Here is a 19301-nt window from a genome sequence, read left to right on the forward strand (position 1 = left end):
GAGCCCGGGCAGACGCGCTGTGGGCTTGGGGGCGGGCGTGGGTGCCCCGGGGCTGGGGACAGCCCGGCCCGGCGGGTTCAGGTGTTTTCGTCCCTCGACTCCCCCGTCCCCCACCTCGCAGGGGACGCGCAGAGAAATAAAGTGCTCGGTAACGCGCACTGACGGTGTCCATAGGCGAGGCATCGGCATAGAGGCGTGCTAAGCATGGAGGGAGATGAAGAGGAAGACTATATGTCTGATTTATTTCTTAAGTAAGTAGGCAGGTCTTTTTTTTCACCCCTCTTAAGTGATTGTAAACCTGTTAAAAAAGGAAAAAACACGTTAATATTTGTTGGAATTACTAACCCGCAGACAGGATGTCAGGCCAGGCTTGCCCATGGTGAGGCGGGTGAAGGAAGCTATTCAGAAAGAAGAAAAGCAAAAAGAAGCCAATGAGAAGAACAGACAAAAAAGCATAAAAGAAGAAGAAAAAGAGAGACGTGACTTGGTATTGAAAAGTGCATTGGGCAACGAGAACAAAGGCTTTGCTTTGCTCCAGAAGATGGGCTACAAGAGCGGCCAGGCCCTTGGCAAAAGTGGTAAGTTTGTCGCTCTCTGGAAGTGTATGTCTGTATTCAGTTATACCTTAATATTTTACAGACTGCAGCTGTCACTTCATTTGTTGACAGGTCAGTAAGTGCCTCTTGGAGAGCCATAGCATTACAGAACTGTGAAGGTGCCATGACAGAACAAAATATGAGAGCAAATCCCTAAAACTGAAGTAAAAATACTACAGACTGTTGAGGGATGCAAGGGACGAGCGGCACTTGCAGCTCAGTAAGTGCACTTGTGTACCTTCATACCTACAGGAATTGCATTAAGGATGTTTTGATGGTTTTGCAAAGCTAATAGTGTTCAAAAAACCATCAGACCCTCTTGAAATTTATAGGTGGATTTTGAAAAAGAAACAGTGTACACTGGCCTGCCCTTATGAAGCCTTAATGGATAAAGTAAAATCAGTAAAACAAGGAATTAATAACTGCTGTGCCAGTTCAGCATCTCTGGCAGACAACCACAATGAACTGGCCCAGACAGACTCTTTTTATTCTTCATCATTGTTGTGAGATTGCAGAATGAAAAGGCTCCAGAAGGCAGTAACAAAGCAATCTTCATCACAGGCATCTTGCACCTGTCATGTCAACGCCTTTTCTTTCAGTTTGGTCCTGTCACAAAAAAGTACATAGGATTCCAGCAGACAAGCCAAAAAAGAGAGGGACTTTCCAGTACAGCTGTGTCATTTGTAATGCACTAAATGTATATTGATTGGGAAGTTTTCAACTTCCAAGCAAAAAAATCACAATAATGGCAAATACCTACTTGAATATACTGCACAAATCATTGTTTGAAAAATCTCTGGTTTTTAAATTGACTGTTTTTTTTCTCTCACAGGAGAAGGCATTGTTGAACCTATTCCTCTGAACATAAAAACAGGTTTGTGGTGCTTTCTGATTTATTTAGTTACTTATCAGAGCTTCTCAATTGCTTACATTCATCTTTTAAACTTACATAGGCAGAAGTGGGCTTGGTCATGAGGAATTAAAAAAGAGAAAAGCTGAAGAAAAACTGGAAAACTATAGACAAAAACTCCATATGAAAAAACAAGCAAATGAACAAGCTGCAGATCAGTTCAGGTAAAGTCATATGACTGATATTCCACGGAATGTCTAAATAGCAATTCTTTTGCTGGTGTTTGGTTATTCTTTTAATGTGCTAGTATTTTTGAACGTTTTGAATGAAGGGGGAGAGTTACAATACAGAGGAATTGTTTCTCAGTTCTAAAGCAAAAGCAGATGAACACTGTAATGCTAAAAGCATGTGCTGCACCTTTTAGTTTTGTAATTGTTAATAAAGCAAACAACATAGATACTAACTTTTCTCAAGTCATGTGCAGCTTTTTTAATTGGAGAAACATATTTTGAAATATAAAATCCACAGATATTCCTGAGCACTGTTGGTATAATGGTTTTAAAAGTCAGGGTACATTTTTAAAGATTGTAATGTTTTGGTTTTCTCCTGATCTTCTTGTAATATATGGAGAAGCTGAGGAAAGGCTCTATCTTTTGCAGATGTTTAGTGAACCAGTTTTTTATGTCTTAGGAAAATCTAATGAAGAAACAGTGTAGTGTGGTCAAAAAAGGTGTCTTGAAGGTGTAATTCCCAAGAAATACAAGTGTGCTCCCACAGAAATAATGTCAGAATTACTTAAATTCAATGTTGTTCAGGTCTGAGAAAATTAGTAGGAATAGAATCTTAGATTTTGGGGTTTTGTAATGCATCTGTCACTGTGTGTCTGCCTGCTTATTTATTTCTGCTTGTTCTTAACAGAATAAGATTCAAAACCAAACAAGAAGAACGTAAGATGGAAGGGGACCTGCGAAAAAGCCAGAGGGCCTGCCAGCAACTAGATATGCAAAAAGTGAGTCCTGGGGGATTTTCTGGAGGGTTGGAAGGAAGAATTAAGAGGTTAGAGATACAGGCTGCAATGTAGTGGTTCAGTTCTTGCAAGTTCTCTAAAATTGTGGGGTAACTAGCTTAAGTCTTGGTGTTTGGCAACACTTCAGTCCTCTTAAAATATTTCAAAGTCTATGTCTGTACCATTAAGATAGTTGAAGATGCACAACAACCTCATGGTAACTTACATTAGGACCTGTGGTTGTGCTTCTGGATTTTTGTGGTTACTTCTGAGCTGTTTGCATATCCTCCAGTAGCCAGTATCAGGCCTTCCTATATAATGGTGCTGTTTGCTTCAAGTGAGGGAGCAACATCATCATGCAGTGATTGACATTGGGAATGGGCTTTGGAAGTCATTGTGTTCAGCCTTTCTCCTCAAGCAGAGTCACTTAAAGCAGGTTGTCCAGGACCAGGCAGATCTTTAGTACCTCCAAGAATGGGGATCATCATTCAGGGAGTCAGCAAATTCACCAAAGTAGCATTAAAAGCAAACAAAAAAAGTTACACAAAACTAAGTACCTTCCACATGCAAGGAATAACATGGGTAATAGTAGTGAACCACTATGAATTTTTGCCACTGGAAAACTTAAAGGGTTCTTTTGCCCCCCTCTATTAACCAGGTAGAGGTTAATACTCACTGAGATTATTCAATATTACTTAGTTTGCTTCAAATGAAGTCAGCTAAATTAAACTTAGATCATCCTTGTTTACTTTGCTTCCTTTAACTTTTCCTGAGGTGAATTATGAAGCACTGTGTGATCTCTTGATAACATAACTTGGGGCATATCTTCAACTGATAAACAAGGGTATCTGCTCACAGGCTTGGTGTGAGATTACATTGCTGTGTAGCCTTGCACATACCAAACATAGATGAAATAGAACTAGTTGATAGCATTGACATTGTTAAAAAAAAAAAGTGAAAAAGTTTAAAAAAGTCTTGTGGACTGCTGTACTTACCTACAGCCGTAGTAATTCTTGGTTATACTATACATGCAAGTTTTAAAGTCTAACAGCTCACTTCCTAGAAATTACTTTTATCCAGCATTTTACAAGAAAACTTAAAAAGAGAGATAATTTCTATTTAAATCCCTTGTTATTTAAGGATATTGATGTTCCCAAGGAGACTTGGTTTTGGATAGAACCTGAAGAGGAAGACAAAAAGGATGAGGAAGACGAGGAAGATGAATGCACAAGCTCAGACTTAAGTGTAAGTTTAAGGTCTTCAATTGAATTAATTGCTCAATTCAAAATTAAATTTAATATTCCTTGAAACAGTGTGTATATATACATACATGTTTCCCACACTGTAGTAAAGGGTCTCTTTGCAATCCCAGAGCACTGACTTTCATAGCAGTGACATGCTAAATTATAAAATATTAAACCAGTGATATATTGCTTATGTGTTTTGAGGCTGATCTTTGAAAAAATTAGCCTAGAAATTAAATTTTAACTTTTTTTTTGCCTTACCCAAAGATACACAAGATCACAGATATTTGCTTTTGAGTTTTAATTTTGACTGGAAGTTTAGAGTCACTAATTTCTGAAAATGCTTCACAGATTATCTCAAGATGAGCATTGGAAATATGTATTTTTTTAAGAACTAGGTTACACAGCTGTTGGCCTATGTGTTCAATTGGCAGAGATTAGATGTGAAAAAATCCCCAGAAGATACCTTATACATGAAATCAGGGAGCTAAGTAATATTTTTAGCTCTCTGGTCAGTGCAGGTTTTTAGCTGGAAAGAAGGATTAACTTTCCAGAGATCATGAATTCCTGTGCACTCTTCTACAAATGTGGGAAACTTCATGTCTTACTGAGCTCCAGTATTGTAATGTGTACAGCATTAGGTTAAACACTTTATTTTAGCAAGCCAGTAGCTCCAAGTGGTTAATGTCATGTGAGGCCCAGGTCATCACATAGCTGTACATATCTCTAGGTACCAGAAAAGCTGCACATCCTGACGGCCTATTTGAGAGAGAAGCACTTCTATTGCATTTGGTGTGGAACAACCTATGAAGGTGAGAGTGAACTAAGCTTTTGTAGGTGCTTTGCTTTGCTTATGCAGCTAGACTCCAGCAGTAGAATATAGCCTTGGTTTTTCTCTTACTGCAGCTTCCAAATCTACATAGCAAATTTACCTCCCAGGCTGCTGGTTTTTGCACAAAGCTTTGTACATATTGTTATTGTGATTGTTAGCCAAGTTTTAGGTTTATATGCAGAAAAACCAAAAGCAAACAAAAAAAACCCACACACAACAAAACACAGCAAACCATACTGAAATTTATTTGAATTTATATTAAAATGTAATTAGTTTTGAGAAAACATAATTCAGATATTAAAACCAATACCATTAAAAGTTGCAGAAGTTGGCAGGTGTTTCTGAAACAATTAGAACACCATCCACTTTCACAACACCAAAGTACAGAATTTGTCTTTGTTTTTAAATTTGTTTTAAAACAAAATTGAGAGTTACTAACTTGTGAACCTTGAATTCTATTTAATCTGTTCTACATGGATTCTAGAAATACTTCTAGCAACCATTTTTTCCTTCCCTGAGCTGCAATTACTCACTTTTTTCCTGCTTATCCTGTAGACTCTGAAGATTTATCTTCAAACTGTCCTGGAGACAGTGCTGCAGATCATGACTAAAGCCAGTCTAAAGGAAGAAGCCCTAGATAAGTATGTATAATTCATAGTATTTTTTAAAAGGCTTGGAGCTATGTCATACTCAAGAATTCATACCAAAGTATGCAGAAGAAGAGTTTAAGTTGACAAGCTAAATTCATGTTTTCTGTTTGATGCACAATTTAATAGGAATTAAAAGTTGGTATTTGTAATTGAACTAACATAATTGAGAGGTAGGTTCAGTCTGTCACGTCGTTGTTTATGCACTGCCCAACTGGTAATAAAATTTAAGTATGAGTAAAGGCATAATTATTGGCCAATCACTTTATTGCATAATGTGTTATACCAGGTTTTTTCATCTTTACAGAGATGCCTAAATACCAGACTGGTTTTGCTTACTATCTTAAACTTGGTGAGGAAAAAAAAAACTTGTGAAACATGACACTGATATTACTTGAACCAATATTCTGTTGTATATAAAGATGAATATTTTCCATAATTAAACAGAATAAGATCATGATGGTGGGGTTTCATTTTTTTTACATAAAATACATTTTAATAGATCTTTTATTTTTAGGTAACAGCAGTCGGTACTATAACTAGCCATTTATAAAAAGTTAATGATGTAATATACAAATACTATGCAGGGAAAATACATCAAAAACTCCTGATGCAAACTGCTGTTACAAACTGGTACAGTATTACTTAACAGCAAGAAAGTAATGATACTACTTTGCTCTGTCCAAAAACTGTAAAGGAAATTCAGCCAAGAGATTGTCCATTTTCATATTCTGAATAGTTTAATAGAATCGTTTAGGTTGGAACGGACCTTTAAGATAATCAAATCCAACTATGTGTTAATTTTATATAGATAAAACAATTATATATTTATATAGGTCAAATTTATTTATATAGATTAAACATATTTTATATGTTTATTTTTATCTAACCAATAGATTAAAGAGAAGAGAAAGCAGCAATAGTAGTATTCTGTCTGTAAGGATATATAATTTCTCACAGATCTTGACCACTGCAAAGAAATACTAATTAGTTTAGCATAGTGAAGTACTTTATGTATGCCAGTCAAGGATAAGGTTAGGAAAGCATAAAGCCCTGATGGAATTCAATCTGGCCAGGGATGTCAAGGAGAAGATTAGATTCAAGAAAATCTGAAGAACCTAGAGATGCCCAAGTCCATGGGACCTGCTGACATGCATCCACTGGTCCCGAGGGAACTGGCAAATGAAGTTGCTTGAGTTGGAATTGTTCAGCCTGGAAAAGGGAAGGCTCTGCAGAGACCTTAGAGCAGCCTTTCAGTACCTAAAGGGGGCTGCCAAAAGAGCTGGAAGGAGACTTTCTCCAAGGGCATGTAGCAACAGGACAAGGAGGAATGGCTTCAAAGTGAAAGGTTGAGATAAGATACCAGGAAGAAATTCTTTACTATGAAGATTATGAAGCACTGAACAGGTTTCCTAGAGAAGCTGTGGATACCCTGTTGCTGGCAGTGTTCGAACAAGGCCTTGAGTAATGTCATCTACTGGAAAGTGTCGCTGCCCAGGGTAGGGGGGGTTGAAACTGGATGATCTTTAAAGTCCCTTCCAACCAAAACCATTCTATGATTCTATATATGTCATTCATGATAAAGAGAAAAAAAGAAAGCAGTGTAAGGCCTTAAAAATTATACAATCACATTCTTATTTAGCAACAAATACTTGCACCAGAACATCAGTAATTTCCCTCAGAATATAAATACTGTACTATTTCTTTTAGAGCAGTCACCCACTTTTAACCCATTTAACATATCAGAAAAAGCATACAGTACTTCACATATTACATATTTTTTTGCTTAGAAATCTCTGCTCATTTGCCCTTACAGAGTTACGTTGACCCCACATCAATGAACAGTTTGACGAGATAGAGTTCAAAGACAAGCATCTGTCTTTTCACAAATGTGCCTCTCTTTTCACAGGTGAAGAGTAGCAGAGAACCTGCTGTTCCCTTTTGTGGGGCTGGCAGTGAGCACACCAGAGATACTAAGTACAGTTATTCAGGATTAGGCATGCCTCAGTATTACAATAAGGGACTAAAACCTAGAAGCATGGGAATGTTTAAAGTGCTCTTTCAGCCTAGGATCTCAAATGGTTACTACTGAGGCAATTTTCCCCTAATGAAGAGAATTGTCCTATATTAATAGCACCTTGAATGTTCCTTTCCAAAAAAGACACCATAAAAACCTAAAGCTTTCCAAAATTGAGCTTTGTTCTAAATTAGATTTCCTAGAAGCTGAATGTTTAACATTTACAGAAATCCTCATTTTACAAGTTTAAAGTCTAGAGCACTGAAGGTGCTAGGTCATCAGCAGCTGTGGAGAGATAAGAAAACTTATAGTACTGAAATTCAGTGAAGAATAATGTGCACCTATTTCCTTTTCTGCCAAAACTAGTCTTGGTACTAATGGAGCATTCCAATAATTATTAACAGTATCACTGAACAAATGAGAAAGGTTTGAGTCACCTACCACCAGACAGCAGTTCTTCCATGGAAAGCCATAGATAACCTTAAGGGCTAGTGGGTGCAGCACATGCAGGGATTTAGCACAACCCAGTTAGCACTTTAGCACATCAACATGATCTCGAAGGGGAAAAGGAGCAGGTACTTATTGTGCAAAACAGTCCAGCTCATCCACAACCTATGTTTCCAGGTAAAAACTGTGTGATTTCTTGCAGACTTGCCCTGTCCTGGTTGCAGCTGGCAGATATAAATGGTGAAGTGGCCAAGGAAAAGACACACCCCAAGTCTTGCTGTTGCTTCTGACATCTGTTGTCATTTCACCAATTGTAATAAATTCATCAAACTCTGGATTTGACACAGTGTGAAGGGACATTCAATAAGAATAATTTCTAAGTGCCTTCTCTTTATCAACAGAATTAAGAAGGTCAAGTAGATTAGATATAGTGATTCTTCCAGAAGGGTCTGTTGAAAGCATCTTTTTGATTATGGATGCCTGAAAAAAAAATTAAATGTCAATAGTTTGGTTTTTTGGTGGTTTTTTTTTTTGATTAATACCATACCAAAAATATATTAAAATCCCATACCTCTGCTGGAAATTGATTTTTGAAGTACCCTGGAAGTTCACCTGCTCTAATAGAAGACCATACCTGAAATACATAAAAGAGAATAGTTTTGGTATGCTTTCATTTGTTTTGTTTTGTATCTCCACCTTATAACCCATATAGTTTACTGAAGTAGTTAGGAAAACACAAATCTATAGGAAATGTAAGGCTTCAGAAGGTAACTGTAAACAGGGGCTTTTTTCATTTAGTTGTGCTTTGGTTTGGTTTTATGGCCTTTTCATCAATTCTTTTCCATTTCTAAGCTTAAAAGCTTCACACACAACAATTGTTTCAATCTTCCTCTATTTCAGAACCATTATCTTTCTTTCCTTAATTTAAAAGTAATGGATTTATATTGTCTAATGACATTGAAAGAAAAGAAAAAAGCAAGACAACTGAATTTCTGTTTCCAAGCCAAGCAGGTGTGCTTCCTCCTTTTTATCATATCCAGTACCACACATTTATTTCTATGTCATTGCATAAAATGCTACATGGACTTCAAAGCAACTAACAAAAGATTTGCTATTATGTGCTTTAGAACTGGCTTTTAGTTAATTTATTTTCTCTGTGACAGTGTCTCTCACAACATCCTGATAGGCAAGCTCAGGAAGAGCAGGCTGGACAAATGGATGGTGAGGTGGACTGAGAACTGGCTGAACAGCAGGTCCCAGAGGGTCACACTCAGCAGGACAGGGTCAAGTAGGAGGCCTGTCACCAGTGGCATCCTCCTAGCTTCAATACTGAGCCTAGTACTGTTTAACTTGTCCATCAATGACCTGGATGGAGGGGCAGATGCCTGCTCAGCAGGTTCACTGATGACACAAAGCTGGGAGGAGTGGCCAATGCCCCAGAGGGCTGTGCAGGCCTTGGGAAGGTCTTTAGCAGGCTGGAGAGATGGACAGGGAGGAACCTTGTGAGATTCCACAACAGGAAATGCAGAGTCCTGTCCCTGGGGAGAAATAACCCTGGGCAATAACACCAGCTGGTGGCTGACCTGCTGGAAAGCAGCTCTGTGGAAAAGGACCTGGGGGTCCTGGTGGACAACAAGCCATCCATGAGCCAGCAGTGAGCCCTTGTGGCCAGGAAGGCCAATGGAATCCTGGGGTGCATTAGGAAGGGCAGTGCCAGCAGGTCAAGGGAGCTGATCCTGCCCCTCTGCCCAGCCCTGGTGAGGCACATCTGCAGTGCTGAGTCCAGTCCTGGCTCCTCAGGACAGGAGAGACATGGAGCCCCTGGAGTGGCTCCAGTGAGGGTAACAAAGATGATTGAGGCTCTGGAGCATCTCTAATGAGGAAAGGCTGAGGGAGCTGGGCCTGTTCAGCCTGGAGAAGAGGCCCTGAGAGGGGACCTCATCAATGCCTGTGAGCATCTGAAGGGAGGTGCCAGCAGGATGGAGCCAGGCTCTGCTCCGTGGTGCCAAGCAGTAGAACAGGAGGCAATGGGCAGGAACTGATGCACAGGAAGTTCCACCTGAACATGAGGAAGAACTTTACTGTGTGGGTGACTGAGCACTGGAACAGACTGTCCAGAGAACTTGTGGAGTCTCCCTGACTGGAGATACACTGGACACAAGCCCAAGTAATGTGCTCTAGGGAGCCCTGCTTGAAGAGGTAGGCTGCACTAGATGACCTACAGTGGCCCCTTCCACCTTCACCCATTCTGTGATTTTGCAAGTGGCTTTCTGGGTAAAGAGGGCAGTCTGCTTAATTCATTTGCTGTTTAGTAGTGTAATGTCTGCCTGAAGATGACAGTCATGTTCTTGGACTTAGCTGTGTATCCTGAATCATCAGCCATAAGCCTGGCATAGCAAGCCCTTTACAACTGCTATCCAGTAAAACAAAGCTCCCATGAACTTGGAGTTTTTTCCCTTCTCTTTAGCAGTAGCTTCAGGCCTGTGGCCTTACCTGCTGGGGATCAGTAACTGAACCAGTAACTCAGCACAGAATAATCAACTTTGCTTTTACATTATGTTCTTACAGCAGGGCTTGGCAACACTAGAGTTTGTCATGTTCCATTAAGTGAAATTCTTTCTGACCTAATGGAGCAGCTGAAGACCATCCTAGGACTTTCCATCCACATAACTTTCCCACCTGCCTGCAGAGCACAAGATTTTTATAATTTAAGGAAATGGTGCTTTTCCAACTGTAAAGACCATGGAACTGCGCATGCATTTGCAGTCAACTGTGAGCAGGAACAGAAGATCTGAGGAAGTACTGCAAGGTGGCTGGAGAGAGCCAAGTTGAATAGACACACTGGTATGATCTTCTCATACTGGCAAAAGGATCTGGCTGTTCAAAAGCTGAATCCAACCACAATTACTTTGGACAAGATACCCAGCAGCTACATCACTGTCCTACCAATATGCAGGTTTGCACATAAAAAGCTCAACACACATACAGGATACCTTTTTAAAAAAGCTTAAGTAACATGGGCTTTCTTTTTGAAATAATATCTGTTTCACTTAAAGTAACATGTTCCAAATCACTTTTGTTTTCATCTTGGAAAACTGCAAGGCTTTTGATTTGCTAGAAACTCTTCTTGCTCCACTGTGCAGTGAAGACAAGAACATGGCAGAGACAAAACTCACCCATCCATAATTTTTGTTTTCTAAAATTAGAAAAACATTCCCTTTAAGTTTCTGATCCAAGAAAAAATTTATAAGAAACTTGACGTCCTTTTTTGCATGACATGATCCTTTAGCATGCTTGGGCTTTGGTGTATATGTAGTAGGACAGAAGTGGAATAAACTGTAGTATTTCCCTCAGTTATGACATTTCAACTGAGGTATGAGGATTTACAGGCTTTATGGAAATGAATTAAGGAAAAAGATGTAAATAGAGATATTATTCAAGTTTAAGAGATTCCTTCTAGAACTATCAATAAGTGATACCAGCTATCAATACCAGATATCAATAAGTGATATCTAGCTATCAATAAGTGATACCAGAAGCAAGGCAAAACAACAACAGTGGGCGTTTTTAAATTTAAAGATTACATACCTCACTTTTTTCATGAGCAGTGATTGCCGAAAGAATTTCAAACCAAATTAATCCCAAAGCATAAATATCTACTTCCTTTCCATATTTGGTCCCAATCTAGAAAGATTAGAACAGAACAATACAAGTATCAAATCCAACTGGAGAACAGCACTTCCTAAAAGCAAAATTTGAAGTCAGCAGAAATTTCTACCCCAAGGCTACAGGACTGGCTCGACTCAATACCCTTCTAAGTTGTTAACCCTTTCTGCCTCAGACCTGTTAAATAGTGACTATTATGTCACACTGAACACCCTGAAATTAAGACTTCTACATACCTATACAGATAAAGCATGCCAGTATTGCCTGTGACAAATAATGAAACAAACAGAGAAGCTCAAATGATGCAATTAACAGGGGCCCTAAATTCAAATTTAAATATATGTCTGGCAGCCTGGTTTTACACGAGCATTCCTTACAGCATGCAGTTTGAGAATGTATGTTCACACAGAGCAAAAATCTTTACCACACTTGTGATAAAGCTTTATCCAGAGTACAGTTATTCTCTCATACAGTCATACCAGGGAACTTTAGGCAACTTGATTTATTATTGAGATTAGGATTGAGAACATCCAATGCTGAGTTCATAATGCACATCTAATTACAGAGACACTAATACAGCAGGACAATTACCTGTTCTGGTGCCATATACGATCTTGTTCCTCTGTTCTCAGTCAGAGTCTCAAATGCCACAGAAGTCACAAGACCAAAGTCGCCTATTTTTATTTTATTATCACGTGATATGAATATATTCTGAGGCTATTTTCATATATATAAATAAAAAGAAAAAAAAAATTACCAAATGACCAAGGTTTATCACCACACCAAGCGTAATCAGCCACAGAAGTGTTTCCCTTAAAATCGTATGATTGTTCAGAAAGTAGCATTAACAAACTGATGGTGCAGAAAAAGGAAAAACTTAAATCAAGTTTGAAAAACACAAACTAAATTTTAAGTAGTATCTTCTGCAGTAACTGCATCTTTTTTTCCACTAGCTCAGTCATAGCCCTGTCATGTTTTAACTGCTCTTCAAATACAGTGTGCATATAACAGTCTATATCCCAAAGGGCTTTTCACTCTTCAATCCTACACAGAACTTGATACACTTAGGCAAAGCATTTAGTCTTACATGGAATTCCACTCTAGTCAGAGTTTCTCCTAGGCACAGAAGGATCATGTGTACTAAATGAAATGCAGAGTTAAGGCTTACTACATGTATCTCAGAGTATCATGTTCACATTAAACTTCCAATTTTTAAATCTGACATTGTAATGGGAGGGAGAACCAAAAGTAAACTTGTAAGCTGTGTTAAAAACAGTTTAGTAATAGAAGCAAAAGAAAAATTTAATAATAATGTAAATAATAATGATAATAAAAGGCTTTTAAAAATCAAAACAAGGAAAAACAAGTTATGCACAGTACAATTGCTCACCACCCACTGACTGATGCCAGATCCCCTTCCTGAGCCCAGATCAGCCCCTCTTCCATGTAAAAAAAATAGTATTTTGACTTAAACACTACCTAGTAGCAAGCAAAACATCAGTGTGTTATCAGCATTTCTATAATACTGAACGCAAAACACAGCACTGTACCACCTACTGGAATTAACTGTATCCTAGCCAAAACCAGAACATGAAGTCAAACAACTAAAAAGAGAACTATATGTGCTTCAATGAAGTTTCCCAAAGGAGATAAAGAAATTACACTTCTGAATGTTTTTAAAACAAAACCAAATAGCCTCATGCTGTCTTCTACTCAAGAAAGAAACTCCAGTGGACCATAAGGCCAGGAGATACTTAGTAGTCAACAGGAAGAGATCTTCATGTAAAGAATGCCCTGTGTAGTTGTTCTGTTCAAGTCTGACCATGACCACCCACATTTAATATAGTACCTATAGCTAGCTACACTATTTAATGACTTTGTTCCTACCAGGTACAAATTACTTTAATCTCAGCTTGAACCTATCCTGGGCCATGGAGATCTCTGATGGCCAAGCACCTAAGCTGACAGCAGATCAAAGAGGAGAAGAAAGCTCCTCAATTCAAATAGAGGTAGAAGAGTTAGCAGTATAACTTGGTTCTGTTCAGGAGAGGGCTAATTTGGACAGTAATCAGTGGGGAATACATGGCTAAGACAAGGAGGTTATTCTATACCACCTCATGTCATTTTCTGGGAACAGGGGAAGGATTCACTTTCGGGTCATGGGAGCACAGCATGATCAGGCAGGGCTCCACAGTGAACTTTTGCATGTGAATCACCCTAGTTATTAGACTTCTGATTGTAATGTTGTTACTGTTTTTGTCTGTGTTTGTTTTCTTATCTCATTGCTGTTTCTAGTAAATTATTCTTATTTCAACCAGTGCTCTTTACCTTTTGTGCCTCCAGTTCTCCTCTTCAGCCTGCCACAGGGGAAGGGGAAGTGAGCAAGCAGCATGTGGATTCAGTAGGAGCATTAAATGGGAGAATACAACTCCTGATTGACCACAGCCTCATCCCTACCTCAGCTTGTAAAGCATGAGACTCCTAATCTCAGGGTCAAGGGTTTGAACCCCATGTTGAGCATCAAATATGGCCAGGGTGTGTAGGGGATCAAGTGAGGCACTTGTGGGTACACTGGAGCTGCCTGCTGTAAAGGGACTTCAGTTCCAGCTGTGAAGGTCTCTGGTGGTGGGAATTTGACTGCCAGAGTGGCTCCTGAGTGGTCAGGCAGGGAAGTTAACTTAACCCTAGGAATGCCACCACACTAATTATTTTTTTCACTAAATGAGTGATTTAAAACTCTGTAAGCAACATTATAGCTTCCATCCTGAAGCCATTAAGCCTTTGTCCCTTGGAATCTTTATACTGAAATAAAATCATCTTATGACTGTGCATATCTAGAGACTGAAAGTCTATCCAAAACTGTAGCATTCAAACATTTGTATGCATAGAAAAGTAACTAGAGGATGTTGTTTTCCAACACAGCATGTATTGGGATAGATAAACTATCCCTTTACAAAATGGCAAGAGCCACTTTTTAGACTCAGCTTTGCTTTTTCCAATAGGCAGACTTGTGACCCAGTAACACACTGAAAATGCCTGCTAGCTAATGACTACTGATTCTTTGAACTATTGTATTCTGAGATCTTCCAAGTTCATCTGATTTTGGGATGAGGTTCAGCCAACTGCTGAAAGAGAATCAGTCACTAGCAATAACCAAAGCATACTAGGGTACAAAACAGAGTAAGCCAAGACTATAAACAATTTAACATTCTCTGCAATTTCAGTAAGTATACTACCTTTAACTTTTTGGTGTTTTTTTTCTTTATTTACCTATGCTACATACCTTGAGGTCTCGATGAATTAACTCTTCAGAATGAATACATTGCACTCCTTTCGCTATTTGTAAAAATTTGTCTTGTGCCATTTCATGATACTTTCGGTCTTCACTATTTTTTATAACCCAGTCTTGCAATGTCCCTTGTTCACAGAATTCCATTTGGATGAAAAGACAGAGAATTTCTGGGTCTGAATACCATCTTCAAAAGAAAATGACATACCATATTGAAATTGACAAGATACAATTCCCCCCAAGTCATCTTCAAGAGCCCTTTTTGCTAAGAATTATTTTTTGGAGTTACCTAAAACACAGTCTGCAAGTCCCTTAATTTTAGGAAAAATCCTACAGCAATTTGCATTAAATAAAAAGGACTGCAACTCAAAGAATCCCTGCTCAGTTGCTACATATTCCTGGAATATTTCTGAAGTTTTGGTTGCTTCCTAGTTTCACACTGGTGGTTTTCTGAATGCCCAAGTTCCATTTCCCTCATACCTAAAAGTATGTCCTGTCTAGGAAGAAATACCATTGTGCTTGGCTCCATCTGGCCTTGTAGGACCTGGTGGAAGACCCTGACATGTTTCTGCTGAAGAGATCAGCCTTCCTATCCTGCCCACAATGGTCATGTTCTTTCCAACTCTGTCCTGTCAAGAAGGTAATGCAGTGACATTGCTCTGCTAGTCACAGGAACCCTTCTGAGGACTAGAAATCTAGATGAAATATATTCAATATAATATTCAATGAAATATATTCATCTGGCAGCCTCACACATTCCAGAGAAGCCCATAAGATAGGCTGAGGCTGGAGATGGTGAGAGGAAGGAAAATACAAAGAGAAGCATGCACTGGTTTTTCCCTATGTATGCTGTGTGACGAGTACCCTTGGATAAAGCTGCTCAAAGCACTGAAAGAACAAGCATTAAATGGCTCAGGACTCTGCAGGCTTGAGGTCAGGGCACGAATTCCAGTCTGGGTTCTTGGCTTTGGGGACTTTTTGTTCTTTTACTCAATAACTGTTTAATGTAAAATATATACATGATATTGGTGGCTCCAAGGTATTACTGGTTTTGTTTTGACATACTTTTTTCTGCCATTTTACTGCTCACTTAATGAGCACAATAATGGAGAGGTATCACACCAACCATAATTTTGAATCCATTAATATTTTATGGCTCTAAGTAAGTATGGCAGCCTATGTGAAGAGTAGGAATTCACAGCTAGTAAAAAAAGCTTACCACAAAATCTTGGAAAAGTTAATAGTTTAACTTAGAAGTAAAACTCTCACCACTGGTTTACCAGAAGTCTCAGTGTCAAAAGGCTACCTCTAAATTAAACAGTATTTCATTTTGTATTCCTTTCCTAAACAATCAAAATCACTGTTTCAAGCATCATGGTTAAAATACTAACTTAGGGAAATAATTAAATCTATGATAGCTACTGGCTGACCAGTACTTATTATAAAAAGGAAACTTCTGATCAGGAATTTGGTATCCAAGTGACAGACAATTTTTTCTGTTGTTAATTCTTGCCCCACATTTTGAGTTCTGCATTCTTACTCTCCTCTGTAAATTCATCATGTTCCATATATCAAGAGAGGAGTGAAATATAAAATTATATAATGTACCTTACTAATCAAGGAAAAGATGATGTAAATATACTTAATGACACACAACCTGCTGCTGGAAATACTGTGCCCTTTCTCTAGCAGTATGATTGCACGTGTGTGCATTTATATTTGTAAAATAATTGATAGCCAATTATGAATAGCATGAAGTTCACTACAGCTGTGAAAAAAGTTTGTGAATGCAAACTATTATTTTGTAGTTACCTTGAGCCTGAGCCCTCGATACGGTCGTACCCTCTCCAGCTGCAATGATAGCGCACTATGTTCTCATGTGAAAGTCTTGCCAGTCCTCGTGCTTCACGCTCCACTTTCCTATCAGGAGCGGGAAAGACTTTTAAAAAAAGGCATTTCCCTATTACAATGTAACACAAAGTTAAATAAAAGATAGGCTATCAAGTAGCAGGATACAGATAGTTTTAGATTAATTTAGAAACAAAGCATATTATTCTCCTTCATATACGTTCACAGGCCAAAACTAAAGTTATAAATCTGATGGGTTGTCTTCCATCTGCTCAGTTATTCGAAGTGCAAAAACTGGTTTAATCCCATTAGGAATTAAATCCCCACTCAAAAAAAGCTGAAAAAGCAGGTAGCTGCAAACCTGCCAGCAAAGCAGCAGTCATGACTTGAAGAATCAGTAGAAGGTTCTCAGTATAGCTCTCAGGATAGCAATGCCAATGAAAATAACATGTATTTCCAAACAAGACAAGAATCCAAAAGGAAATGCACATATTACACAATTCAAGGGACAAGTATCTCCAACAATTTAAAATCTTTTCAATAGATAACCTAAAAGAAATTAATGTTTTCAATCACTGATAAAATACTCCACTAGGTAACAGAAAATTACTTTTTTAAAAAAAATTAAGATCATCTTTCTCTGTTGAGATTTATAAAAGATAAGCAACACAGCACGAGAGTAATGACTACATGGGTCAGGTATAAAGCATTTTCCCACTACAAAATTTATTAGTTGGATTTTTTTATATTTTCCATAATTGTAGTTATTTTACATTACTGATATGGAAATTTTCCATGTAGCCTGTCAAAAGTAACAGGACTGCTTTCAATGTTTTAATAATCATCAGGTTTTCTCCAAACACATTTTGCAATATTAGCAACCAGAGCACTACTGTGTTCAGGGAAAAGAGAACTTAACATACCTACATTTTTACAGCTCCAGGAAAAATTAACCCATTACATGCAAAAATTAACAAAGGTTCAGGACCACTTTCAGCTTCACTTGGAAATAAAGAAAACAGTTCACTAGAAATGACAGATAATTAACAATAAAAATCACCTAAATGCTCCTAGTATTGTTGAAGAGAGAAAATAAAGTATTAAAGTCTTGATTAAAGTTGTCCTAGAAGACAGAAGTAAACATTCAGTACATACTCTGTGAATTCAACTCGTTTGATTGCATAAGTTGTCTTATCACACTTCGATGTTGCCTTGAAAACATTCCCAAAACCACCTGCACCAATATGCTGTATATTTTCAAAAAGTTGAAGAAATCTTTAAAAACAAATAAAAAAGGAAAACCACACTTAATTAAACTTAATTTTCAATTAAGAATATAAAAATAATCTTGACAGATTTAATACATCTACTGCAATATCATTCTACAGTCATCATTTGACCAATCTACAGGTCTAAATCACAGCCTTGGGGATTAAAACAAGAAGGGAAACTGACCCTTCCAGGCCTGTCAGGTAACCACCCTCACACTTTCACATGAATGACATTTGGTTGTGAGCTTTAAATACCATTGCTTGTCAATTTCTATGCTAGATTTGAAATTTCCAGGAAAAAAATCTAATATCAATATTCTTTGAAAATTCTTTTCACAGCAGTATTTTCCCTCCTTCTGCCACAAATAAAGAAGCAAATCTACAGTCATACATACCGTTATTGTCTTACAAATATTAATTTTAAAAAAATCCTTCTTACGTTTTATTGACAGTGTGTGGACTCCCATTCTCTTTTCCAGTATTTGTGTCCACATCTGGCAAACCTTCACTGGAATCTGACATATTTTTTTCCTCTTCCTTGGTTCTTACATTAGCAAAATTAGCTGCCAATTTTCTTTAACAAGGATAGAAGCAAAATTTATAATGAGCCGTTTTTCTAACACATGATGAGAAAAGAAATATACCCCCCAATAGTAGCATTTCTTTACTAGAGATAGAAAAAATAAAGTTATTAAGGTATATATTGTTTAGAGGAGATAGCAATCTAAAAGTAAACATACCTTTTGGTCTCCAAGACAGACCTTTGTGCATTTTTCTACATGGAAAACAGAAAAAAAAAAACCTAACTGAGGTATCCTGAATATTTTCACTGCAGCCTGTTTAAAACATGTCTGATAATGTATCTAGGAATTGCCTATAAACATGATCATACCCTATGTAAACAATGTCATAAGAATGAATCTTAGCTCAGTGTTTTTCACATATGCTATGCATAACATTATCATTGCAAAAAATGAGCTCAGTTTGACCCTCTTCTTGGGACTACTGGCATTTGTTAAACACTACCTAAATTTGATCCACAATAGAGAAGGAAATTACTATGGTTACCCCTACTGAACATTCTTAGGAAAAATGCATATATTTTCTAATGATTAGTGGATAAAAGAACAAACTTATGTTACACTCTGACAAGAAGCATGCCCTATTCAGGGTCGAAAATGTAATTATGAGGAAGACCATTTTCATACTGTACCTGAGAAGGTGAAGGCTTTTCACATATTGCCATGTCCTTCATTTTTTCTTCCAACTTTGCAGATGAGTCAGCAAAGCAAATGGTGTTTTTACTGAAAAATAATGGACTATTTTTAGGTGAAAATAACACAATAATAAATAAAATTATTATCACAAGAAAAGAAGCACCAAAAATCCCAGTTTTTAAAGCAAAACCTGAAAAGGCATTAACAATCGTAACTGATTTAAACTACAAAACGTCCTGCTTGAAAGCTATTAAAATAACAACACTTTGTAATATTCTCCTTTATTTCTATTATAAAATGAGTCTATGATATCTAGAAGGTAGAAAAACGTAAAAGTGGTAGTGGCACTACAGGTAAACTGCTGGTTTTTA

At 37.8% G+C, this 19301-nt stretch overlaps 2 protein-coding genes across 7 annotated transcripts in view; one reads left to right on the top strand and one right to left on the bottom strand.

Annotated features, from left to right (window-relative positions):
• Window positions 1-15635, top strand: GPATCH11 (G-patch domain containing 11). 6 transcript variants are annotated; one of them, XM_058019681.1, is made up of 9 exons: window positions 1-251; window positions 352-578; window positions 1429-1470; window positions 1550-1670; window positions 2365-2455; window positions 3593-3697; window positions 4427-4508; window positions 5084-5169; window positions 10208-10640. In XM_058019681.1, exons 1-8 carry the CDS (start codon window positions 205-207, stop codon window positions 5137-5139), a joined length of 771 nt encoding a protein of 256 aa, XP_057875664.1. In that variant the 5' UTR covers window positions 1-204; the 3' UTR covers window positions 5140-5169; window positions 10208-10640. The 6 variants fall into 6 exon arrangements, with proteins under 6 accessions (XP_057875664.1, XP_057875663.1, XP_057875662.1 ...); XM_058019680.1 differs by lacking the exon at window positions 10208-10640 and adding an exon at window positions 14734-15635 and having other exon boundaries at window positions 2-251; XM_058019679.1 differs by lacking the exon at window positions 10208-10640 and adding an exon at window positions 7085-7978 and having other exon boundaries at window positions 2-251.
• The window catches only part of EIF2AK2 (eukaryotic translation initiation factor 2 alpha kinase 2), a 20035-nt gene continuing 8733 nt past the window's right edge, over window positions 8000-19301 (bottom strand). Inside the window, exons 7-16 of the mRNA XM_058019674.1 lie at window positions 18927-19017; window positions 18454-18488; window positions 18153-18287; window positions 17598-17717; window positions 16407-16514; window positions 14589-14781; window positions 11897-12022; window positions 11228-11323; window positions 8211-8273; window positions 8000-8119 (exon numbers count right to left, since the gene is read on the bottom strand). Coding sequence (XP_057875657.1) covers window positions 8000-8119; window positions 8211-8273; window positions 11228-11323; window positions 11897-12022; window positions 14589-14781; window positions 16407-16514; window positions 17598-17717; window positions 18153-18287; window positions 18454-18488; window positions 18927-19017 — 1087 coding nt within the window. The remainder of the gene's footprint in view (window positions 8120-8210; window positions 8274-11227; window positions 11324-11896; window positions 12023-14588; window positions 14782-16406; window positions 16515-17597; window positions 17718-18152; window positions 18288-18453; window positions 18489-18926; window positions 19018-19301) is intronic.

Source organism: Melospiza georgiana, chromosome 3 (genome assembly GCF_028018845.1).
Source record: "Melospiza georgiana isolate bMelGeo1 chromosome 3, bMelGeo1.pri, whole genome shotgun sequence".
NCBI lineage: Eukaryota > Metazoa > Chordata > Aves > Passeriformes > Passerellidae > Melospiza > Melospiza georgiana.

Bases quoted from the DNA above. Each gene is read 5' to 3' on its own strand.
- GPATCH11 (XM_058019681.1), top strand. From the start codon at position 205: ATGGAGGGAGATGAAGAGGAAGACTATATGTCTGATTTATTTCTTAA. The intron at 252-351 runs GTAAGTAGGCAG...ACTAACCCGCAG, and splicing joins ATGTCTGATTTATTTCTTAA to ACAGGATGTCAGGCCAGGCT. The intron at 3,698-4,426 runs GTAAGTTTAAGG...ACATATCTCTAG, and splicing joins GCACAAGCTCAGACTTAAGT to GTACCAGAAAAGCTGCACAT.